Consider the following 23,820-nt stretch of genomic DNA (forward strand, 5'->3'; position numbering starts at 1 on the left):
GGCCTCGCACCGCGGCATCGTAGGGGCAGCGACGGGGGGGGGGGAGCGGCAGACGGTGCGGTACGGCGGGGCGGAGGGGACAAAAGCAGTGACGGGGCGGCGCGCGGGGGCGGGGCAGTCGCGTGCGCACCTGGTGGGGCGGGGCAGCCCCGGCGCTCAGAGCCGAGCGGCGCCGGCCTCGCCGCACCGGGCGCAGCGCCGAGCCGGCCCGGACCCATGCCGAGCGCCGTCGCCGAGCCCCGCCATGGGCGGCTGCGTGGGGCGACAGCGCCGGGAGCGCCGCGACCGCCGCGACGCCGGGAACCCCCGCAAGCGGGCAGGTGAGTGGGGACACCGCCGCCTGCGCGACCCGGGACCGCGGAACGGGGGAGGGCACCGTGCACAGCCCCGGCCGGGCGCCGTTCGGAGCCCCCGCGGCTCACTGGGAGCCGTTTGGAGCCCCCAGGGGTTTCGCTCCGGGGCGCAGCCCCGGGAGCGGGCGGTCTTCGTGGCTCCCGTCCCCGTGCCCCGCGGGATTTGCAGGGTCGAGGCCGGGGTGCAGGGCACGTCCTGCCCGGCCCCACCGGTTCCCGGCTCCTCCCGGGGAGGGGGTGTCCTGGGGAATGCGACAGGGTGTTTCCCCCCGGAATGGGCTCGGTGTCGGGTGTCGTTCCCTCTCCCCGCCCCGCGGCTCGGGCTTGATGTCCGTTCGTACCCCCTGGCACGGGCTCTGTGTGTCCCCTCGGTGTGGGCTTGGTGCCCGCGGTTCGGGCTCGGTGTCCGTGTCCTATGTCCCCCCCACCCCCGGCTCGGGCTCGGTGTCGTGCATGTGTCCAGTTCGGGTTCCCTGTCCGCTCCCTCGGCGCGGGCTCCATGTTCGCCGCCCCCTCCCGGTACGGGCTCGGTGTCCCGCGCAGTCTGCTGGGTGCCCCGGGCTGCTGCCGGCGGGGACAGCCCCGTTCCCGCTGCCCCGGAGCCGGAGGAGGCCCCGGGGACCCGGCCCCAGTGCAGGCAGGGAGCGGTTACCGGCGGCCGAACTGTGGGATGCACATCCTGGAGGCCACGGGGATGGGCACGGCTACTGCCGCCGTGGTGAATCACGCCCGCCTCCCCGGTGCGATAGCAGCCGGTAATTGCTGTGTTTACAGGTGATGGGAGACCGGGAGCCAGAGTCCAGGAACCGGGCGCCTTTGCTCTCACCGCAGCTGGGGTGCAGGCAGGAGGGAAGTTTTCCCGTGGGACGATGCCTATGTGCTGCCCACGGGGAACCGTCCCCATCGGGGAGCTCCGAGTGTGCTCCCCATCGCGGGAGCGCTGCTGGCTCCGGCCGGGGTGATGCCCCATCGCAGCCCCGCTCCCCCTGGGATCCAGCCCCTACACCCAGGGCTGCAGGTGCCTCCTTGGAGGTCCCAGAGAGTCCTGTGTCCCCCCACCCGAGCGCACGCTGAGTTCGGTGGGAGTGTGGGGCCATCGCCTCATACCGTGGGGCTGCTCTGTCTGGGGAGGTCGGATCCCAACATCTGGATCTGAGTGCTCCCCTCCTGTGCCAGGCAGCACAGAGCCTGGGTCTCCATTGCCACTACTCGCTCTCTGCTGAGCTTTCCTGGTCGTGGTCCCCTTCCTGTGCACCTGGCAGCTGCTGCTTTGTTGCAGCATGTCCCTTCCCAGTAGAGTGGGACTGTCCCCAGTGCCAGAGTGCCCAGGCTGGCTTCTGCCCTCTCTTTCTTGGTGCCAACAGCTCAATGGAGCTGCTCAGCAGATGGAGGATGTGAAGCAAGGCTGCAAGTGCTCTCACCCACAGTACAGGGACACTGCCCTGAGCCAGCAGGCCCAGCGTGCGAGGATCTGTCATCCGTGTGGAGGGGGTTCCTTGCTAGCCTGCCTTCGCTGCCCCAGGGGCTGTGCCAAGCAGCCTCTCAGCTCCTGCACTGGCTGGGGCTTGCTGCGACCTACAGTGACAGTATTGTCTCTGGGGTGGCCAACCTGCCACAGCAGGAGGAGCACGAGATGCCGGTGGCATGCAGCATCCCAACCCTGCTTGGCCCAGGAAGGGACCAGCCAGCACCAGTGGGAGTGGTGTCACGTGCTGTCTGACTGGCATCTTCTTTGGGGCTGAGCTGGCCACCTGGGACTCCCTGGCTCTCCCTGGGGCTTTAGCTGGCAAGAGAGCAAGCTCTGAGGCAGGATTGCTGCAGGCACAGGGCAGGAGGCAGGCAGGCTGCTAGCCAGATCCTGTTGGCTCGAGTCCAGGTGCAGCGAGCGGCTGGACCTGTCCGGTGGTGTTGCTGTGGCAGGCAGGGGCAGAGGGTTGCACAAGGGCCCAGGAATAGAGCGGCAGGAGGTGATTAGGGGCTGTGAGGCCACGGCTGGGCGGCAGCAATAAATAGATGAGGCTTAGCCCTTGCCTACCTGGGCAAGGCTGCTGAGCACGCCTGCCCACGCAGGGCGGCCACAACCAGTCCCCACAGTTCTGATGCTGCTGCCTTGCCTGAGCCAGCCTTGTCCCTTTGCCATGGGTGAAGCTGGGGAGATGGTGCTAACCAGGAGTCCTGCCGTGCACACCGGATCCAGCTGTGAGGGCATTTGCCCCAGCCCAGCAGCCATGGCAGCGTGGAGATGTGGTCCCAGCCGTGTCCTTCAGGCTGGCTGTGGTTGCTGCTCTGCTGCCGTGTTGGGGCAGGTGCTGCCTCCGACCTTGCTCTGTCCTGCAGTGCTGCAAATCCCTCCTGCCCAGCACTATGATTGCTGAATTGGCAGTGCTGGCTGCAGCCGGCTGCCCTTACTCCTCTGGGGTAGTGGGCAGGATACTGCCCGTCAGGGATGCTCAGTACCTTGTGTCCCATGGAGACCCCTGGGGGTGGGTACCATGTATTGTATCCAGCTCTGAGCAGGATGCTCGCTGGGACAGTGGGTGCTGGGCTGGCTCCAGTGGTCTTTGAGGGAGTAGGACAAGTCTGGTATAAAAAAAACAGTCATGTAGTGTCTTGTGTCACCACACACATTCCCAGGAAAAGCTGCCTGGGGAATGTAGCTCAGCCCGCAGCTGGCAGTGGTGGCTGTTCCCAGTGGCCTCGCCTTGCCTGGCAGGTCACTGTGCAGGCACAGGCATCCTTCCTGCCCGGCTGGGGCTCCACATCCCCGGTGTCACGTCCCTGCAGGAAAGGTGCCGGCTGGCCACCCTGGAGAGAGGGGAGGCAGGAAGGAGTTGTTGTCACTCATTGTCCCTTGCTCAGCTGGGAGTGACCACAGCTCCTTCCTGCCCCGTGCTTCCTGCCCAGCTGTGGGGCTTAGGGGACAGGGCCATTCCCATAGGGCCACAGCCTGGTGTAGGGAGGGCAGGCTGATGTGAGGCTGGCATGAGGAGTTGGCCCAGACCCCTGCTGCTGCTCCCTGGACAGTGTCAGGTGCTGGAGATCCATGGAGATATGGTTGGGGGCTGTTTTGTGGAGAGCCTGCTCTCCATTTTAGCCCATTGCCTGGACTGCTGCAGGCTGGTAGCCCCACCCTGGTCATGCCCTCTGCCTCCTGGATTCTTGGTGCCATCTTGCCCAGAGCTGGTCCTTGCTGTCCTGGAATGGGCAGAGAGGACGAAGTTCTGCCCCTCTCTGTCAGGGCTGAGGCTCAGCTCCCGTAATCCCCTTCCCACTCCGACCCACCAGCTTATTTCCTGGCTAATTCCCCAAGCTATAAATACTGCTCTGCCTCAAAGGGCCCTGAGGCCTCGCGGCCACCCCACAGGGCACAGGCTTGCTCCCTGACCATGGGGGCAAGATCTGGTGTCCCCCATGGAGCAGGGATGTTGCCTGGGAGGGCAGCTGCTATGGGGCTAGTGGGACCTTGGGTAGGGCTAGCTTTAGCCAAGCTGCCGTGGCTGTGTTAAAGACTGTCCTGTGCTGGGCAGGGCAGTCCCTTGGACATCATTGTGCATGGTGTCGACAGGAGCCGATGGGGAAGTGAGGGGCTTGGGGTCCAAGAGGGAGCCCCATCCCTTGGCTGAGCATCCTGCCCCTTCCTCAGGCCGCAATGAGCCCCTGAAGAAGGAGCGTCCCAAGTGGAAGAGTGACTACCCCATGACAGATGGGCAGCTACGCAGCAAGCGGGATGAGTTTTGGGACACGGCACCTGCCTTCGAGGGCCGCAAGGAGATCTGGGATGCCCTGAAGGCAGCTGCCTATGCTGTGGAGGCCAATGACCACAGCTTGGCCCAGGCTATCCTTGATGGAGCCAGCATCACCCTGCCTCATGGTGAGTGACAGTGCTGGGGGTGCGGGTGGGGTGGGTGCTGGGTGCCCTGTATTGGCACATCGGGGTCCCAGATTGGACACGAGAGGGGTTCCCAGCTGCCACCCATACAGCTCAGCCCAGCCATGGGGAGCAAGTGGGCTCTGCTCCACTGCCTGGTGTGGCCCTGTCCTCATTTGGGGAGTCCATGGGGACGTTCGTCCACAGCATCTCACTTCACCATCCCCAGGGTCCCTGGCAGAGTGCTACGATGAGCTGGGTAACCGGTACCAGCTGCCTGTCTACTGCCTGGCACCCCCTGTCAACCTGATCCTGGAGCGGAGCGAGGAGGAGGCAGCAGAGCCGGCCGATCCCCTGCCCAATGCCCGTCGGGAATTCTCCCTCAAGGTGCGGCTGTCCACTGGCAAGGACCTGCGGCTCAGCGCCAGCATGGGTGACACCATCGGGCAGCTGAAGAAGCAGCTGCAGGCGGAGGAGGGCATTGAGCTGTCCTGGCAGCGGTGGTTCTTCTCAGGCAAGCTGCTCACTGACCGCACACGACTGCAGGAGACCAAGATCCAGAAGGATTTTGTGGTGCAAGTGATCGTAAACCAGCCCCTGCCGCCCAGGAACTGAGCTCCTCCACCGCTTGCGGGGAGAGGGCAAGGGGCTGGGAAGCAGCGGCACCTCTGGGGATGTACCAGGCCATGTCCCAGCCCTGTTGGAACAGGGACAGCCCCTGCTCCCCCCCGAGGCTGCCCCCTAGACGGGTGACCTGCAGGAAGGGCTGCATGGGGCTGTGCCACCACAGCGGTCCCCTCTAGGCTGGGGACGTGGGCACACACAGTGTTTGCTGCAGGAGATTGGAGACCAAATGTCTTCAGGATGGTCGGCACAGCTGAGGTCCCACTGCTGGGCTGTGCTGGCAGGGAGAGGCTGTGACCTGCTGGGCTCCGGTTCCCCCTGGCTAGGAGGCCCCAGGGCGCTGGGCTGTGTGGAGATGTCTCCCCTTTGTACATAGTCTATATTTATCAATAAAGCCTTTTCATCCTTCCTCCGTCCCTGGCGCTGTCACCTGCAGCCATGGGAGGTCCTTGTGCCTGTCCTACATCTGAGCTTAAGTGTCCCATCTCTGTTCCCCAATGCCAACCTGACCTTGTCCCACCAGCCCTGGCTCTTTGCGTGCCTGGACCCTTCCCCAGTGCTGCTGCCATCATTCTGTTGCCAACTCTGCTGCCTGCTGGCATAGGGCCACTGCTTTCTTTTCCCTGTGTTCCTCTCAGGAGGTTTCATCCTGCCTGTGCACCAGGGCCAGGGGGGACAGCCCATGTTGGGGAACAGTCCCAGAAACACCATTGTGGTCACCATCACCTGCCCTGCTATAAATGGCACCTTTCTGCAGCCAGAGGCTGTGGCACCCATGGGGTAGGGCATCCAAGGGTGTCCCATAGAACTGCCCAGGAGGGCGACAGTGATGTGTCCCTATCTGGCCTTCCTCTGGTCCTGTGCTGGGGGCATTAACTGTCCCAGTACAGGGCAACACTGGCCTCATCTTACAAAGAGGGAGAGCAAAGCCCAAGAGGGCTGAACAATGTTCCTGCTGCCGGGAATAGCTGCCAGCTCTGCCCACTGTCCCTGCCGCCAGGCTGCCTGTGCAGGCCCGGGCAGCCGTGGGGATCCTGGTAGAGCTGCTTGGGATACTCCACACCTGAGGTCATCTTCCAAAGTGGTGTGGAAGGACTGTGGCTCCCAGCATCACGTGCTGCCTGCTGCTGGCTGAGAGGTTTGGGGGGGTGGGGGGTCCATCACCTCCTTTTAGTGGTGAGTGGCAACCCCTCCCGAGCGCCTGGGAGATGCTAGTGGGTGCTGCAGCATCCACCTGCATGGAGATAGGGTGACAGGAGCCATGAGGAGCATCCTAGGGTGGGTGACACAGGACTGTACAGTGACCCCAGACCAAGTCCTTGCTCTACTGAACATCTCTGGACTGGCTGCTGCAGGCAGGCTGTGTGCACCCAGGTACCTACACCCAGCATGGGGGTACTGGGCAGCTGGGGGGGCAGTGGGTCTCTAAGAGGGTGCAGGGCTGGGGAGGTGAGCCAGGGCCATCAGAAAGCGGAAGGGTGAGCTCATGGCAAAGCTGCCCCAGTCATGTGGAGCAGCCACAGCTGTTGGTGCCCTTGGGCCATGGGACAGAGCGGCCAGCGACATAAAGCCCTGCAGCCAGCAGAGCCTTCGGCAGTACCGGGGGCCAAGGTTGGGTTCTCCCTGCCCGTGGTGGTGAGGAGGAGAGGCTGCATCCTGCACAGGACTGTGCCCTCAGGGCAGACATGGAGCTGGAAGTACAACGGGCAAAGGAGCTCATCGAGCAGAAGCTGGCGGAGGAGGAGGAGGAGGAGAAGGTGGGTCCCTAGGGCAGGGGGACCTGCCCAGGCTGCAGCAGGGGCTTGTGTTGTGCTATGTCCATCCTTAGGGAGTCAGATGTGAGGAAGCTGGCACTGACCCTGCCATCCCAGAGGATGCAGAATGGTGGCCAAAGGTTCTCAGGGTCATCAGGTTCCCAATCAAGGAGTTCCTGCCCATAGGGCAGAGGCGAGCAGCAGACAGGTGCTCAGCTTGCTGAGTAGGGCAAGCAGGCAAGTGCAAGCCCAAGGGTTGCCAGGCATCCCATACACCCCAGCAGTGAGCTGCAAGCTATGAGTTCCTAGTGGGCTGGAAACGGAGGTGGTGGGGCTGCTCTGTGCCCTGCCAGGACCACGCAGCCCCCCATGCCCATGTAGCGACTCAAAGAGGATGGCACACGGGAGCCACCGGCCGTGGAGCGGATGAGCACGCCTGAGCTGGAGGAGGAGAAACGCTATGGTCCCCGGAACAGGGGCCTTGAGGCTGTCAAGGTGAGGGGGGTTGGGGTCGGGGGGGCTGAGGGGTGGCTGGGCACAGAGAAGGCGAATGGGGTGCTGCCTATCACTCCCAGGGTCAGGAGCGAGTGCGGAAGAGCTCAGTAGACCTGCGGCGGGAGATCATTGATGTGGGGAGCATACAGCGCCTCATCGAGCTCCGCAAGCAGCGTCGGCAGCGCCGGGAGGAGCGGGCAGCCACCCCCGAGCCCCCGCCACCACCTGAGCCCTTGGAGATTGTACGTCAAGGGGTCCTGGGGTGCAGGAGGGAGGCTGCTGGAGCAGGGGCTGGAGTCAGACCGGGACTTTTCCAGGGACGCAGGGCAGGGGGACTCTTGTGTTTTGCCCTCTCCTGCACCCCTGTGATACCCCAGCCCTGAGCCCATCCTGCCACCAGGAGGGTCCCGTAGAGCCAGAGACCTTTCTACGCGCCGCTGTCCAGGGCAAGATGCCCATCATCGAGAAGTTTCTGGCAGACGGCGGCTCCCCTGACACCTGTGATGAGGTAGCCACCCCCCTTGGCTGCTGGCCACTCCACAGGCTCTGTGCGATGGGTCTGGGGGTACGGCCGGGCTGCTCTAGGGCTGGGGAATGCATCTGTCCACCAACATGAGACCTTGTCCCCCCAGTTCCACCGCACGGCCCTACACCGCTCTTCCCTGGAGGGACACATGGATATCCTGCAGAAGCTCCTGGACAGTGGGGCCACTGTTGACTTCAGGGACCGGGTGAGGCGAGATCCTGCCCCTGGCTGCATGCTGGCCTGAGTCTCTGGGCATGGTGCAGCCAGAGGACCGGGGCTGGGGTCCTCACAGCAGGGCAGTGCTGTCCCCACTACCGAGGTAACCACAGGCAGGGCTTTGCTGGCTCAGCCAGGGCACAGGGGCTGGCTGGGATGGGGGATGGACATCGGGTGGAGGTGTCCCTTGCCATGACACAGCTCTGTGCATCCAGCTGGACTGCACCGCTGTGCACTGGGCCTGCCGGGGTGGGCACCTGGATGCTGTCAAGCTGCTGCAGGATCGTGGGGCAGACCTCAACCTGAAGGACAAGGTGTGCAGGGCAGAGCTTGGAGGCACAGGGCTGTGACAGGGGCACGGGCATGCCCCAGGGAACCAGGGCTAACCCTGTGCTGGGATGCTGATCCCCTCTGTTGTCTGTCTCCCCCTTCAAGCTGCTCAGCACCCCCCTCCATGTGGCCACCCGGACCGGACACCCTGACATCGTGGAGCATCTCATCCACTGCGGGGTGGACATCAACTCTCCAGACAGGGTGAGTGCTGCAGCCATGCAACCAGGACTAGGAGGGTCAATACTGATCGTCCCTCCTTTGGCTTACCCCTCCAAGGGTCCCAGCACCCACAGCGGGCAGGTCTGCACACACACGCATTCCTGCTCTTGGGTGCTGGCAGCTGCAGTCAGGGCTGGGGCATGCATCGCCCCCCCTTATTCTTGTGGGGATGTGGGTGCAAATGGGGAGCCAGGGAGCAGTGTTAGGGACAGGCAGGGGGTTCTCTGTCCCCGGAGATGGACCCTGCACCCAGGATGCACCTCTTGCAGGAAGGTGACACAGCACTGCATGATGCCACACGACTCAGCCGCTACAAGATCATCAAAATGCTGATTCTACATGGAGCAGACATGATGGCCAAGAACCAAGTGAGCAGGAGGGTGGCCAGCACTGGGGGCATTTGCTGCCCTATCATGTCACACTACCCCAGCATCTCTCTACTTGCTCCTGCAGGCTGGCAAGACCCCGACAGACCTGGTGCAGCAGTGGCAGGTGGACACACGCCAGGCACTAGAGACCAAGGAGCAGCCACAGGGGGAGATGGAGGTTCCTGCATGATGGTGCCAGGCACAGACCAGGGATCAGGCTCAGGTCTGAGGAGCAGGATCGAGCAGAGACTTAACCATGTCAATAAAAGCCAGCAAATAGCAGTGTTTGGTTTCAGGGAGCTGTGGGGCCGTGCTGGTGTGATGAGGCTGGAGAAGCTGGGTTATCCAGGAGCTGGGTAATCTGGCAGCATGGATGTGCCCTGCCTCCTAGCACAGGGACTTCAGTGTTGGCAGGCACCCACCTCTGCAGGGTGGGTCATTTCTGCCAAGCACAGTGCTCGTTGCTCCCTACCAAAAATGGTCCCATTCACCTGTTTGGAGGAGACCCTACACCAACAACCAGCACTGTCCCTGGGCTCCTTGCAACGCCTGGTCCCTTCCTTGCCCTGCAGCCCAGCCCCATAGGTGGCAAAGGAATAGCTGCCAGGGCTGGCAAGCTGAAAGGAAAGCTGGGGCTCACCCGGAGGGGTGCTGAGCTCCTGCAGCCACCTCCTGGAGGCGGGGAGAGCACCCTGAAGTACCACCCCCGATGTTGTCCACTCAGCCGAGCTGTGGGTCTCCCACGTGCCCCATCAAACATTAACAGCCTCTCAGCAGGCCAGGCAGCACGGCTGGTGGTGGCATCCAGCCACCATGGCGCTCAGCACCCGCCTCATTTCACCCCTCTGGCCTGCCCTGGCAGCTCTGCGCTGGGCAGTCCCCCGGCAGCAGCGGGGGCTCAGCACCTCCCCAGGAGTGGGGCGCACCCATGACCTCAGGGGCATCTTCCCACCCCTTACTACCCCCTTCTCGCCCACACGGGAGGTGGACTATGCCCAGCTGGAGGGGAACCTGCACCGCTATGCCAGCATCCCATTCCAAGGTAAGTGTTGCTCCTCTCTGTGCAGGCTCCTGCCAGATCCCTGTAGGGTCTAGAGGCTGTGCAGCAGCTTGTGGGCAGCCTGCAGGCTTCCCAAGGGTGCTCAGCCTCCAGATGGACTTTGCTCCAGGGCTGGCAGCCCCTTGGGTCACCCACCTTGGGCCCTTTGCCCAGCAAGCGCCCAGGCAGCACAGGCACACACATGTGTCCTTGCACACCGCCACACTCTGCTGCATGGTTGCATGCATGCTCCACATGCATATAGGCTTGCACGCATCCTCCACACGTAGCTGTAGGCTGGCACTGACCCTCTGCACAACTGTGCACACTTGCATAGATTCAGGGCTGTGAGATGTGTATCTGTTGATTGCCCAGGATGGATGGGGGGGGGGGGCTGCAGGAAGTTGCAATGATGTCCCCTGGGGTGTCCCCTCTTCTGACCAGGCTGTGAGTCCAGGGCTGCAGGGGTGGGGACACACTGTGGGCTGTAGAGCCCTGTCTGGGTGCCCAGGGTCAAGAAAAGGGGACAGGATGACGGGGACACCCAACCCTCCTGGCATCCTGGAGTGCTCGATGCTGCAGCAGAGCCTGGCAGCACTGGGCTGGAGCTAGCCTGCCTGTGCCCATGCTGCTGGCAGAGTCCCACGGAAGGGGTCTGTGTGCCCCAGATGAGGACATGGTAGCACAGCCTGGCTGCAGGTACCAATAAAGGGTAGCTAGCGGTGCTGCGTGGGGTGGTTTCTGGGGATGGAGGCACACAGGCGGGGTGTTCAGCCCATGGGGTGCGTGCATGGCATGCATGAGGGTGCCTGGGTGAGGGATGGCACCTTCAGTGCTCAGTGTGGCGCAGATAGGCATCGCCATCTGAGGAAAACGTGTCCATGGCTTTGTGGGGCACCTGCAGGTGCCTCCTGGCTCAAGGAGGCTGATGGATGCAAGCATTGGGCTGCTCCAGGTGCCTGGTGCCCACCCGAGAATGGAGTGTTGAGGGGGCAGGAATGGCTGCTCCATGGGCACCCTGCTCCTGTGCCTGGACCCTGCTGTCCTCAAGGTTGTGTTTCAGGGCTGGTGGTGCTGGGCTCCAATGGGGAGTACCCGTACCTGACACCCCACGAGCGGCTGGAGCTGGTGAGCTGCGTGCACCGGGCTCTGCCCAAGGACCGCCTGCTGCTGGCTGGCTCAGGTTGCGAATGTGAGTGCCTACATGGGCAGCGCGGGGGGCCACGTGTACCCCCTGGGGCATCCCTCACCCCTCTGCCTCCTCCCCAGCCACCCAGGCCACTGTTGAGCTGACGGTCAGCATGGCAGAGGCAGGGGCTGACGTGGCGCTGGTTGTGACACCCTGCTACTACCGGGGGGCCATGACCAGTGCTGCCCTGGTCCAGCACTATACCGAGGTGAGCCATGCCTGGCACCCACCGGCCACCACAGCTGGAGCAGCAGGATGGGGAGCACATCCCACACACCTCCGACCAGCTGCTGAGCTCTGCCTGGCTGCCCACAGGTCGCCGACTCATCCCCCATCCCCGTGGTGCTATACAGTGTCCCTGCCAACACTGGCCTGGATCTGCCCCTGGAGGCTGTGGTCACCCTGGCTCAGCACCCCAACATCATCGGGATCAAGGACAGCGGTGGGGACGTGAGTGGGGCAAGGCTTTCCTGGGGCTGGCTGCCACCAAAACTCACCCCGAGTTGGGAATGGGGAGCTGGCATTTGCAGCCCTTCCATGGGCCCCAGGGGTGCCGCATGAGCCCCACCAGGGAATACAGGGTGACACCTACCCTGGAGCATAGCATGTCTCTCCCCAGATTACCCGCATTGGGCTGATGGTCCACAAGACGCAGCAGGAGGATTTCCAGGTGCTGGCAGGATCCGCTGGCTTCCTACTGGCGAGCTATGCCCTGGGTAGGTGCTGCTGCCCCTGCTTGGCGGGGGGGCATGGAGTGCTGCCCTGGGGCACTGGTGGGGACTGGCAGCCAGGCAGGGGGAGCAGGCAAGGGGTGGCAATGCCAAGGAAGTACTGGCCGACCATGATGTGCTGAGCTGCTGCCACTGTGCCCCGTGTCTCCAGGTGCCTCTGGGGGAGTCTGTGCCCTCGCCAACATCCTGGGGGCCTCGCTGTGCCAGCTGGACCGCCTGTGCCGCGAGGGCCACTGGCAGGAGGCGCGCAACCTGCAGCACCGGCTCATCGAGCCCAACACAGCGGTGAGCAGGCAGCACCACCTGGGATGCTGCAGGGTTGGGGTGGTGGTGAACAGAGGTCATTAGGGTTGGCTGGGGGGACAGGATGGCACAGCACCCAGCTAGAGAGCCGAGAGCTGGGCTGGAGGTGTCAGCGTGGGTAATTCCAGCTCTGCCATGCCAGGAACAGTGTGTGTCCAGGAGCTATTTATAGGCAGCAACAGCGGAAAGACCTGCTCCTCCCCAAAGACCCCACCCCACTGTGGGGACTTCACTGGGAGGCTGCAGCCACCCCGCACCCTCCCCAGCTTCGCAGCCCCACGTGCAGCTGGTGCAGGAGTCCACAGAGAGTACTCTTCTGTTCCATGAGAGCCAGCAAGCCACCATGCCTTCCCTCCCACAGGTCACCCGCCGATTTGGGATCCCAGGACTGAAGAAGGCCATGGAGTGGTTTGGCTACTATGGAGGTCCCTGCCGTGCACCCCTGGCTCCGCTGAGTCCCCCCCAGGTTGAGGAGCTGAGGGGCATCTTCACTGGCAATGGCTGGTTGTGAAGGGTCCCTGCTCCTGCCCCTTCCTGCCCCAGGAAGGCACGGGAGTGACCAATACCAAGAGCTGGGGACATAGTAGGGACTCTGGGATGTGGCCAGTAAAAAAATACCCATCTTGCTCCTTCCTGCTGGACAGGGCTGTCCTGGGCAGAGCAGGGAGGGAGGTATGGACACCAGCATTCCCTGGCCATTGGTATTCCCACCAGCCCCACCTGGGAAGGGATGGATCCCCACACCATGAGCCAGGAATAAACCTGCTGCTGGCCCGCTGTGTCTGCAGTTCTGCCTGTGCAAGCAGCCCCCAGCCCAGTCCCTGCTCCCAGCAGAAAGGACACAGCAGGGATGGTTGGCAATGTGTTTTACTCAGCTGAAGCCTGTGCAGGCAGCAGCACAAGGCAGGGTCACGGCAAGGCACGGGACTGGTGCGGGTAAAGACTGGCAGGGAGGGCACAGCGCCTGCATCTCACCATTGGATTCCCGCACCGCAGCCAGTTGATCCACAGCAGGAGTGAAGGCAGGCATGCAGGGGGGCAAGATGGGGAGCTCTGTACCTCCTGCCTGTCCCTTTGACGTGCCTCTATGCCTGCCCAGGCCCCCTGCTCCAGCCCTGGCACCCCACACAGCCCTGCTCGTGCCCCTCATCCCAGGCTCCTGCCCTCCCCCAGTGTGCAGCACACACAGGCCAGGTTGGGCAGTCCCCTGGTGCCCCTTGATGGGGATGCTGCTGCAGATGTCTCCAAGGCAGTGGGTGGGCACAGGAATGATGGTGACACAGCCCATCAGCTGGCCCTGAGAGCAGGCTGAGTCCTCCAGGGGCACCAGCTCACCCTGCCCAGGGCACATGGAGGGGATGGACAGTCACCTGGAGCCGAGGGCACAGGCCACAGGGCACCTGGGGTGCCCACCCTGCCTCAGAGCCAGGGTAGTGAAGTGGGTCAGGAGCTGCCCTTCCGTGGGCACATCGTCCAGCCAGCAGCCCCTGGCCAAGGCACCTTGGCAGTGGGGCCAGGGCCCAGCCCCAGCCCCTACACCCCTGCTCTGTGCCCCACAGCAGGCTGAGAGCCCTGGTGGCCCTCAGCCTTCCTGGGGGGCAGAGGTGCTGGGCCCTGGCTGCTCTGGGTGGTGCCAGGGCTGCAGCCAAAGAGAGAAGGCACCACGGCCACCCCAGGGCACTTGGGTACAGAGCGCAGGGACCTTGTTCCTCCAACTGGCGGAGTTCAGCATGGGAGCTTGGTGCGGACTCCCTGGGTGGCCAGTAAGCGGAGGGCAGGGGGGCCAGCACAGGGCACTGTCACGCTGTCAGGTTGTGGGCAGACTTGGAGGCACCCTGGGCCCTCTGGATGATGGCTGAACACTTCTCTCGCCGCAGCAGCTTGTTGTTTTCAAAGAAGCCCTCGTTGCGAGGTACCCCGTGAGAGCCATCGGGGAAGGTCAGGAGCCCTAGGGGGGGAAGTGCTGAGAGTGACAGGGCAGAAAGCAGCACCCACCGGTGCCAGGGCTGGGGCTGGAGGGGTGGAGTGGGAGAAGCCAGATGGGGCTGTGCTGAGCTGGGCCCACGCTTGGCTGCGGCTACCCACACCGTGCTGCTGGGCACTCACCGAAGCCGTACACACGCCCGCCTTTGAACTCGCCCTCAAAGGTCATGTTGTCACAGCGGGTGAAGACGCCAACGCCGTTGAACTTGCCCTGCACAAACTCCCCCTCATATCTGTGTGGAAAGAACTCCTGAGGCAGCAGCTCCCCACAGCAAGCAGGGATGCCTGGAGGGGGCGTGTACATGGGGGTGCCACGCTCACCTGGAGCCATCAGGGAAGGTGAGCACGCCGCAGCCATGGAAGAGCCCATTCTCAAAGTGCCCCACGTAAGCGGTGCCATCAGCAAACATCAGCTGCCCAATGCCGTGCCTACGACCTAGGCAAGGGCAGAAACGGGCAGCGCTGGATGGACGGAGACAGGACCTGCCCGGATGCTGTGTTGGGCAGAGCTGTAGGGGCTGCTTGTCCCCTGGCACAGACTGCACCATCCCCTCCTGCCCCATCTCACCTTCCTTCCACTCGCCGCGGTACTCCTCCCCATTGGAGTAGGTGAAGGAGCCTTTGGTGAGGGTCATGGTGACAGTCTCCAGCAGCGCAGGGCAAGAGCTGTCAGGGAGAGGTGTGGAGGGTGGCTGCTGGGCAGGAGGAGAAGCCGAGCTCACCCAGAGCCCCTGTGTCCCCTCGGCTCATGGACAGGCATGTGTCTGCCCCAGGGACAGCTCTGCTGGAGCATGCTGCAGACAAAGAGGTGACCCCAGGAGCCTGGCTGCCTTGCCCTGCTTCTGAAACCCCAGCCACTGGGTTCGGGTTGCTGCTCGCCCCGCTGCAGGGCTCGGAGTGATGTGAGCCCATGGGGGTCACAGCCCTGTGAAACGTGAGTGAGCAGCAGAACAGGAGCAAGGCAGAAGCTGGCTGCATCCGGCACAGCTCCTCAGTGGGATCCAAAGGATCCAGCACTGCAGTTGGCTCAGGCCAGGACTACCTTTGACTGCACTGGAGCAGCCCCTGTAAGGAAACAAGCAGTTGGAGAGGAGACACGTGCCAGGTTGTGTTCAGTGCTGCTTTTCAGGGGAAAGAGCAGAGTGCTTGTGGGTATTCCAGCTCTGATGTGGAGGATAGGCAGACCTGGCTGATCCCCTGAGGATGGAGTGGTGGCTCCCCCTAAAAGGGACAGTGGAGAGAGAACCCTGGGGCTCCAGGGCCTGCAAACCTGCCCTATAACAGAAGACAGCCCCAGAGCTGTGCACACCCCCAGAGGAGCTGCCATGCAGCACAGCTCTCCCCAGCACACAGGGAAGGCACCAGCACAGAGACAGCCCTGCAGATGGGCTCAGTGCCGCTTCTCCGGTGGCTCCCCGTGCAGCTCAGGCAGTCCCTGCGCTGGGAAGGTGTTCCCTGCTTCCAAAGGGGTTATCCCTACCCGCACTGGGCTGCACATCTCTGAAGAGATGGGTGCTGAGCCACGCTAACCAGCCAGACACTGACCGCCCAGGAGCCTACAGGGACCTCCAAGGGCTTTGCGTCCAGAGGAGAAATGGCCCCAGGCAAGCCGAGCAGCGACTGAACAGTGCTCTCTGCTGATGGCAAAGACCAAGAGCTCCAGCCTGCAGCCTGCCCAGCACCTCTGGGGAGGCCTGTGGCGGTGCCGGGAGGAGGAGGTGGTGCTGCCGGGGACCATCAGCCCCGGCTGCAGCAGGGGCGCTCCTCCGGCCAGCAGCCTGTGCTTGGACCTGCAACTCATTCTGGGGGACGGGCAGCATTTCTCCCGTGAGCAACCCAGCCCACCCAGCAGCTGCGAGTCCCCCCCCACACCCCAGAGCTCTGCACCCACAGCACCCACGGCCAGCACGGGCGATGCATGCAGCACCTCCTGTCTCGGAGTCCACGACCTGCTCGAGCCACGCACGGGGATGAGGGGTGCACAACCCAGCTGGGCCACACACGCCTGGGCAACGCGGGCACACCCTGCCCGTGTAACGCACCCACGGGGGACACACGGGCAGCTCACCTGGGCAGTGAGCCCAGAGGTGGTGCTCACTGCACGGCTGATGCACCCCACGCCCCGCTGTGTCCATGCACCCACGGCTGATGCATCCACACCCCATTACGTCCATGCACCCATGGCTAATGCATCCAAACCCCATTGTGTCCCTGCATCCACAGCTGACGCCCCCACGCTCCATTGTGTCCCTGCATCCACGGCTGATGCCCCCACACCCCATTGTGTCCCTGCATCCACGGCTAATGCCCGCAGGGGCGGTGCGGGCGGGCCGGGCGCTCACCTTGCTCCGCGCTCGCCGCCCGCACCGGCCCCACTGGGTCGCACCGAGGGGCGGTGGCTCGGCCCCTCCCCTGCCGGGCCCCGCCCGCCGGCAGCGCGGCTGCTCATTGGCCGTGTCCGTCCCCCCCCCCCCCCCCCCGCCGGGCGACATCTTTGTGTGGGGCACGTGGGCGGGTGCGGCGCCCCGCCCTGCCGCCATCTTTGCGAAGGGCAGCGGCGGGCGCTGACGCTCCTCAGCGGCCATCTTGGTGTGGGGCTGCGGACCCTCCACAGCCCCCATAGGAGAGCGGTGGGCGTGCGGGGGCCTCCAGGGCCGCCTCATCCGGCCGCACGGTGGAGCAGCCGATGGGGCGGGGCGGGGCGGGGCGGGGCGGGGCGGAGCGGCAAAAGGGGTGGGGCCGTGACGCGTTGGCCAATGGGGTGAGGCGGGGGTGGGGCCGTGACGCGGCAGCCAATGGGGCGGGGCGGCGCTGTGACGCGGCCGGAAGCGGCGGGTGCGGGCGGCGCGGCGGGTCCGGGCGGGAGCGATGGACGAGACGAGCCCGCTGGTGTCGCCGGAGCGGGCGCAGGCCCCAGACTACGGGCTGCCGGGGGGCGCCGTGCGGGCGGCCCCGCCCGCCGCGCCGCCCCCCCCGCCCCCGCCGCCTCCCTCCCCTCCCGGCTCCCCCGGCGGCCGCGACCGCGAGCGGCAGCCGCTGCTGGAGCGCGGGGCGCGGAGCCCAGCGGCGGCGCAGGCCCAGGCGCAGGCCCAGGCGGCGGCACAGGCCCAGGCAGCTGCGGCGGCGGCGCAGCGGGAGCGGAACGAGTTCCCCGAGGACCCCGAGTTCGCCGAGGTGGTGCGGCGCGCCGAGCTGGCCAGCGAGCGCGGCATCTTCCCCGAGCGCATCTCGCAGGGCTCCAGCGGCAGCTACTTCGTCAAGGACCCGCAGGGGGTGAGCCCGGCCCGCCCCGGGGAGCTCCTGGCCCTGGCCCCGGCGTGACAGGCCGTGGTGGGCCTCTGGGAGCGGCTCGAGCGGCTCTGGGATGAAGCGCGGTGGGACGGCGATGTCCGAGTGCTGCTTCGGGCTCTTGGCCGCTCTCCTGCCTGGAGATGAAGGGTCGCCCTCTCCCCTAGGCCTGTACATCAGCATCTCCTGGCCGCCGTGACTGCAGCCATAGGGAGTGCTGAGCTATGTTTTAGCCTGTGGGACACCTCCTCTGTGGCTGCGCAGTTGATAGAACCGGGGCCAAGTTCTTGACACGTAGCTGCTGCCCTATAGATGTGGTTGGCTGCGTGGCAACTGTCTCCATGCCACTGAGAAGATGTGTGCTTGTCTTGTGACCTGCACCGCCCAGCCCAATTACTCGAGCTGTTGCTGCTTCCTGTGACTCCCTCACCCAGTGTGTGTTGGGAAGCAAGTCTAGGCTTGCTGGTCTCTGGTGTGCCCTACTTTTTCTGCCTTGTGTGAGCCTGGCTCCTGGGAGCTGTGGCAGGCAGGTCTCAGCTGAGCTGGTGGGCTGTGGGGCAATACACGCTTCCTCTGGCCACCTTCCTGCTCCCTCCAGTTGCCCAATACAAGATATGGTGTTGCTGGAGTGAGAGGCTGAGTCCCCTGAGGTGGAAAGGCAGAGGCTACCCAGCTGTAAGAGACCTGAGCTTGGTGAGCGCTGGTGGAGGATGCATGTGAGGAGCCAGATTATGAAGTCTGTGTACTCCTGGCCATGCCACCTGGCAGGTCCCCCGGCTGGCCTTGCCATCAGTGAATGTCGTGTGTGTCTAGTTTCTGTGGCTTCCTGCCCAGTTTCATCAAAACCTCACTGCTGCCAGCACAGAAGGGAGCAGAGTGCACTGCTATGTGAGGGCATCAGGGGGAAGACTCTTCTATATGCTTCCTTCTGGGCTGCTGGGGACTGAGCTGTCCCAGCTGGGATGTTCTCCAGCCTTGGTGGCTGTGCCTCTGGGTTGGCCTGGCTCTTGCTGCTGGGACCAGGCAGACCTGTTTTCCCTGCCAGTGCTACTCCCAGCACAGGCCTGCCTGGAAGGGAATGCTGTGCTGCTGGGCCTCTGGCCTCTGCTCCTGCACTGTCCTTGCCTGGCTGGGCATTGCTTTATTGGACTGGGTCCATGGAGCACAGGGCTCAATGCTGCCAGAGCTCCTGACAGGCCTCTTGCAGGCTCAAATCCAAGGACCTGTTAGCAGCCGTGTGCTTTCATGTGGGGCTGAAGGGAGGATTGCCTTCCTGCTTGCTCAGGGAAAGTGGCTCCTCTGTGTGATCTGGGTATGGCTGAAGTGTTCCTATTCTCTCAGACCCTTCTTCTTTCTGGTGGACAAAATCTTGCTCCTGCCTGCCCTAGAGTGGCATCTGGCCTTTGGCAGACTGGGATTGCACTAGGGTTCCCCACTGAGGTGCTGGACATGTGTTCCACATTGTGGCAAGAGCTTGGCTTGGGGAAGTGCCACCCACTCGGACTGGGGCTGGTACTAGCCAGGGGGAGGAGGGCTGGTCGCATGTGCTGCTGAGTCACCCCAGAGTAGGGGCTGCAGGTGGCCCTGCTCTTGCCTCAGCCCTTGCTCAGCTCTTGGTGCTGTGATGGTGCAGTGCCCAGTGAAGGCATCCGCATCCTTTGCGTCAATGTGCTGCTGTCCCTTCTGATGGGTCAGTGTGTGTGTGAGGCTGGATCAGAGGGGCTGGAGGTGCTGCTGGTACCACTGGTGGTCAGTTCAGAGCTGCCTGTGCCCTCTTGCTTGCAGTGTACCCAGAGAATCTTTGTTGTCTCTAGCTGGATCCCCAGCTCGGAACCCTAGGCTACTCAGGGATTCTTCAGCTCCTCGGCTGCTTTAGCCCCTTTTCCTCTGGGCAGTTTGGGATCAGCTCCACCCAATGGATTTTGGAGCCAGGGTAGGGATTACTATCGCCCTTCCTCCTCTGCATGGAGATAACAAGGAACTGTCTGCAGTTCCAAAGGTCTCTGAGATGTTTACTTGGGGACAGCATCATTGCTGCTGTCTTTTGGGACAAAAAGTGGATTCCAGGTGTGTGAGCTGCATGTGAAGGTCTTTGGGCAGCAGCCTGCTCTCATGGGATGGGATGCTGGCTGGGGAAGGGCCCCTCCCAGGCCTTGACTGCCTTTCTCCCTGAAAGCTGCAGGGTCTACCTGGTCCCAGGGTCTGGTTATTGCCCCACTGCAGGGGCTGTTTTGGGCCTATTCCCGAGTGTCCCCACTGTGGGCTGGCTTGGTGTAGAGTGTCCTAACCCTGCCAGCTGCCTTGAGTGAGCCCTCCTCTCTCCTGCACACAGAAAATCATTGGTGTCTTCAAGCCCAAGAATGAGGAGCCGTATGGGCATCTGAACCCCAAGTGGACCAAGTGGCTGCAGAAGCTATGCTGCCCATGCTGCTTTGGGAGAGACTGCCTCGTCCTCAACCAGGGCTATTTGTCAGAGGCGGGTGCCAGCCTGGTGGACCAAAAACTGGAACTCAACATTGTTCCCCGCACAAAGGTGAGGGGACAGCTGCTGAGATCTGATCCTGGGGAGGCTTTTATATGGTCCTACCTCACTGTGCTTGCTCGCTCTCTTGTGGCACTGCTGACTTTGGAGATGTTGTGTTGGGAGCTCTGGACCAGGACTGCTCCTGCCCAACCTGTGGGGATCCTTGTGCTGGGCAGGGCTGTGGGAAATGCTGTATCTTGCTTTTATCAGTCAGTCCTGTGATAACTTCCAGGTGCCCCTGCTGACTTTTGTGCTCCTGTTCGCCCCAGGTGGTGTATTTGGCCAGCGAGACCTTCAACTACAGCGCCATTGACAGGGTGAAGTCCCGAGGAAAGAGGCTGGCCCTTGAGAAGGTGCCGAAAGTCGGCCAGCGCTTCAACCGCATTGGTCTGCCGCCCAAGGTAGGGCTCCTGACCTGCCCAACGCTGCTTCACTGTCCTCTGCAGCCCTCTGTAACGCAGCCCCTCCTTGGTTCAGGTGGGCTCCTTCCAGCTCTTTGTGGAAGGTTACAAGGATGCTGACTACTGGCTGCGACGATTTGAAGCTGAGCCACTCCCAGAGAACACCAACCGGCAGCTGCTCCTGCAGTTCGAGCGGCTAGTGGTGCTGGACTACATCATCAGGAACACAGGTAAGGCCGGCTGCCCGGCTTGGCATGCTGCCTGCTTCTTTATGTCCTGCTGTCAGGCGGCAGCTGCTGTGGCTGCCCACTGCCTTGGCCATGCTGGGTCTGCTGGCCTGTGTCTTGGAGACCTGGATCTGCCAGCTGCAAGGAACCAGGGGTGTCTGCAGACCCAGTGTCTGACTCTGTGGCTATGTCCCATCTCATGCTGGGCTTCTGGGTTTCTGCCAGGCTGGAAGGGGTCAGGGTAGCACTCCGGGGCTTGCAGGCTGATTGTTCTCTTCCGAGTTGGGAATATGTGAACCTCTCCAGTCTCTAGGGCTGACTGTGTGGGCTGATGTGGCCTCCCAGGCCTGCAGCAAGCTCAAGGACCCCAGGGTAGCATTTGGGCCTAAAATGGGTCCGTCTCACCTCTGAATCAGAGGAGGACTCTGCCTGGCATGGTGCAGGCAGAACCTGGTGCTGACACTGCTGGTTTTAACTCCCTGCAGATCGGGGCAATGACAACTGGCTCATCAAGTACGACTGTCCCCTGGACAGCGCGGGTGTGCGGGTGAGTGGCTCTTCCCAAGCAGTGGCTCCATGGGGTCTCTGCTCCTGCAACCTGGCCACCTGGCAGGCAGGTTGGGGATTTCTTAGCCAGCTTGGGTTTCTGAGTGTGTGGAGGCCTGATCTTGTGTCCTGGGCCTTTCATTGCCCTCTGTGTTGGTGGTCTTTGGCCTAGTGGGACAGTGAGGATGCAGCTGGGCACCATGAGGGAAACTGGTGTGGCTGGTCCTGTACCTCCTTGGAGTGAGGGCTGGTGTGGGGGGGGCTTTGTCCCCTTCCCACCTGAAGCAGATAGTGCTCCCTGCAGGGAAGTCTCCACACTGCACGTGAGAGGCTGCTGTGCCTCTGTGGTAGCCAGGGCAAAGATCCTAGGCTACGGGGAGTGGGAGAGAGACTGTTCCTGATCGGGGAGGCCTCCTTGTGACATTTTCCACTTCCTTCCAGGACAGTGACTGGGTGGTGGTGAAGGAGCCCATCATCAAGCTGGCTGCTATAGACAACGGTTTGGCCTTTCCTTTGAAACACCCGGACTCCTGGAGAGCATGTGAGTCCCTCAAGGGCTGGATAGGCAAGGTCTAGGGCTGTTCCTCTGCAAACCTGGGTGCATGGTCAGCTCTGTCCCAGCAGGGGCTGTAGGAAGTGGGTGCTGGACCCTGCGTCCCAGCTACAAGTGATCTGGCACACGGGAGCATGTGGCACCATCCTTTGCTTTCTGCAGCTCTAATGTCTCGTGCTTCCTCCCACAGATCCCTTCTACTGGGCTTGGCTGCCCCAGGCCAAAATACCCTTTTCACAGGAGATCAAGGACCTGATTCTTCCCAAGATCTCAGACCCCAACTTTGTCAAGGACCTGGAAGAAGATCTGTATGAGCTCTTCAAGGTGAGTGGGTGGGGGTGGACGTGGGTGAGGATGGCTTGGGAGGAAGAAAAGAGGGCTTGTGTTGGGGAGTTTCTTGTCAGTGCTGCAGGAGACAGAAAAGTGGCCAAGCTCCTGGTGGTGTTTCTTGACTGAGGCAAAGCAGGGTTATCCCTCTGCCAGGAGCTGAAAATTCAGTGTGGGGAGAAGCAGGAAACGTGTGGGACAGAAAGAGGGGCTTGTTTGGGAAATAGCTATCTCTTAAATGGTGGAGGAGAAAGGGTACATCCCATCATGTTCTCTGCTTTCTCTTGCAGAAAGACCCTGGCTTTGACAGGGGACAGTTTCACAAGCAGATTGCTGTCATGAGAGGCCAGGTAACTTGTTTGTGAGGAGGGCAAGTGGGTGAGGCGTGGAGCCTCATCCTGCCTGGAAGGCTGGGAGGTGCTGGGGTGGACGCTCTCTGCCCTGGTGGGGCAGCTCAGCCATTGCTCTGTTGTGCCATACAGATCCTGAACCTGACTCAGGCACTGAAAGATGGGAAGAGCCCCCTGCACCTGGTTCAGATGCCACCTGTGATTGTGGAAACGGCACGTTCCCACCAGCGCACCTCCAGCGAGTCCTACACGCAGAGCTTCCAGAGCCGGAAGCCTTTCTTCTCATGGTGGTAGCTGTTGGACCTGCGGCAGGTCTTGGCCATCTTGGACTAGCACTGCGAGAGGAGCCAGGCCACCACCAGCTCCTGTGGCCAGGACTCGACCTTCTGGATAGAGCGAGCAGGTGTGGAAGGAGGAACCTGCAGCTGAGCTGGAGGAGCCAGGCAGGTTGGGCACAGTCCCTCCCCAGCTCTATCGGAGCTCAGTGCTCTGCCTGTGGCAAAGCCCAGGGGGAAGTGTGGGAATCTGCCAGAGCCATGGTGTGGCTGGGACCCTGCCTCCCCTCCTTGGCCTGCATGCAGTTCTGAGCACCCCTGCTTGGGGCTGAGGTGAGCAGGCTGCCCAGGCCGAGATCCGTCCAGCCCTTAACACCAGCCACTGGCCTTTTTCTTGCCTGCCATGCTGGCTGGGAAGGCCTGTAGTGGATTATACCCCTCCCTTTCCCCGAGGGTGTGCTGTACTCTTCTGCTGTCCCTCCTCTGCCTCTCTCCGTGCACGCTGCTTTCCTCAGGGGGTGTTCCTGCTGCCTGCTGGTGCAGTGGGGACCACAACGTGAATGGCTATTCTCTGGCTGGGGGCTGGAGGAGGGGACATATGAGGGACAACTCATGGGCCTGGCTCGGGTGCAGGTAGACACAAAGGAGAAAGAGGTGCTGGTTTGTCTTTGTGAAGATCAGGTGGCTCTGGGAGGGGCTGTAAATTAGTGCCTGCCCTCAGGTAGAGAGGGATGAGTACAAGCACCCTTTCCCGCTCTGTTGCCCCAGTCCACCCCTCCTGCCAGTTCTCCACAGCTTCTTTTGCTTGGCTTTTGCTCCCAGCAAGCTCCTTGGCTGCCGTGCAGCCAGCCTGGTGCCAGCCTTGTCTGTGCCTAGGGCTCCCTTGAGGGGCAGGGGGCTGCCAGGGAAGGGCCGGAGGGACTCTTCTGCTGCATGGCTGGGAGGTGTGATGCGAGCATGGTCAGCCAGCGTGGGCTCCTGGCTGCCCCAGTGTGACAATCTCGCAGGCCCACTGTGAGTGGGGGAGGCAGCGAGCCCCTCTCTCCCCAGAAGCTGCTCAGCTTGTGTTGTCTAAAACGGTTCCGGGGCTGCTGCCTGCATCCGCTTGCCTTGAGCTGCGGCTTCTCCTGCTGCTAGGGGAACCTGGTGTTGGGTCTCGCTGTCCTGTTAGCCCATCTTTGGGGGGTAGGAGGGAACGAAGGCGGGTTAGGGCTCTGCTGCTTGAGCCTGGGAGGGAAGAGCACCTGCCTTGTCTCCCGTGTGGGGAGGGGGCTTGGCGCAGGGTGGGCAGCAAGTGAGACCCCAGCTCCCCAGCGAGGTCCAGCTGC

At 62.9% G+C, this 23,820-nt stretch overlaps 5 protein-coding genes across 9 annotated transcripts; 4 read left to right on the plus strand and 1 right to left on the minus strand.

Annotated features, from left to right (window-relative positions):
- The first annotated feature begins 80 nt into the window (after positions 1-80).
- On the plus strand, positions 81-5,231 carry UBTD1 (ubiquitin domain containing 1). The gene is made up of 3 exons (XM_054071194.1): positions 81-320; positions 3,997-4,224; positions 4,451-5,231. The coding sequence occupies exons 1-3, from the start codon at positions 245-247 to the stop codon at positions 4,834-4,836; spliced, it is 690 nt and encodes a 229-aa protein (XP_053927169.1). The 5' UTR covers positions 81-244; the 3' UTR covers positions 4,837-5,231.
- Positions 5,232-5,473: 242 nt separating this feature from the next.
- ANKRD2 (ankyrin repeat domain 2) lies at positions 5,474-9,019 on the plus strand. 2 transcript variants are annotated; one of them, XM_009561455.2, is made up of 9 exons: positions 5,474-6,602; positions 6,981-7,094; positions 7,175-7,336; positions 7,495-7,602; positions 7,727-7,825; positions 8,052-8,150; positions 8,272-8,370; positions 8,658-8,756; positions 8,842-9,019. In XM_009561455.2, the coding sequence occupies exons 1-9, from the start codon at positions 6,531-6,533 to the stop codon at positions 8,944-8,946; spliced, it is 957 nt and encodes a 318-aa protein (XP_009559750.2). In that variant the 5' UTR covers positions 5,474-6,530; the 3' UTR covers positions 8,947-9,019. The 2 variants fall into 2 exon arrangements, with proteins under 2 accessions (XP_009559750.2, XP_053927170.1); XM_054071195.1 differs by lacking the exon at positions 8,052-8,150.
- A 480-nt stretch (positions 9,020-9,499) lies between these two features.
- Positions 9,500-12,797, plus strand: HOGA1 (4-hydroxy-2-oxoglutarate aldolase 1). 2 transcript variants are annotated; one of them, XM_054071790.1, is made up of 7 exons: positions 9,500-9,798; positions 10,847-10,987; positions 11,065-11,192; positions 11,300-11,434; positions 11,604-11,700; positions 11,867-12,000; positions 12,380-12,797. In XM_054071790.1, the coding sequence occupies exons 1-7, from the start codon at positions 9,570-9,572 to the stop codon at positions 12,527-12,529; spliced, it is 1,014 nt and encodes a 337-aa protein (XP_053927765.1). In that variant the 5' UTR covers positions 9,500-9,569; the 3' UTR covers positions 12,530-12,797. The 2 variants fall into 2 exon arrangements, with proteins under 2 accessions (XP_053927765.1, XP_053927766.1); XM_054071791.1 differs by having other exon boundaries at positions 10,859-10,987.
- Positions 12,798-12,869: 72 nt separating this feature from the next.
- Positions 12,870-16,423, minus strand: MORN4 (MORN repeat containing 4). Of its 3 annotated transcripts, none has more exons than XM_054071600.1 (5): positions 16,344-16,423; positions 14,570-14,667; positions 14,323-14,437; positions 14,125-14,234; positions 12,870-13,966 (listed from the first exon to the last, which is right to left on the minus strand). In XM_054071600.1, exons 2-5 carry the CDS (start codon positions 14,634-14,636, stop codon positions 13,818-13,820), a joined length of 441 nt encoding a protein of 146 aa, XP_053927575.1. In that variant the 5' UTR covers positions 14,637-14,667; positions 16,344-16,423; the 3' UTR covers positions 12,870-13,817. The 3 variants fall into 3 exon arrangements, with proteins under 3 accessions (XP_053927575.1, XP_053927576.1, XP_053927577.1); XM_054071601.1 differs by having other exon boundaries at positions 14,570-14,693; positions 16,344-16,388; XM_054071602.1 differs by lacking the exon at positions 16,344-16,423 and adding an exon at positions 15,187-15,205.
- A 414-nt stretch (positions 16,424-16,837) lies between these two features.
- Positions 16,838-23,762, plus strand: PI4K2A (phosphatidylinositol 4-kinase type 2 alpha). The gene is made up of 9 exons (XM_054071900.1): positions 16,838-17,274; positions 19,622-19,822; positions 20,083-20,214; positions 20,291-20,444; positions 20,927-20,988; positions 21,429-21,528; positions 21,731-21,864; positions 22,158-22,217; positions 22,350-23,762. Exons 1-9 carry the CDS (start codon positions 16,870-16,872, stop codon positions 22,509-22,511), a joined length of 1,410 nt encoding a protein of 469 aa, XP_053927875.1. The 5' UTR covers positions 16,838-16,869; the 3' UTR covers positions 22,512-23,762.
- Positions 23,763-23,820: the final 58 nt, after the last annotated feature.

The sequence above is a fragment of the Cuculus canorus genome, chromosome 7 (assembly GCF_017976375.1).
Source record: "Cuculus canorus isolate bCucCan1 chromosome 7, bCucCan1.pri, whole genome shotgun sequence".
NCBI lineage: Eukaryota > Metazoa > Chordata > Aves > Cuculiformes > Cuculidae > Cuculus > Cuculus canorus.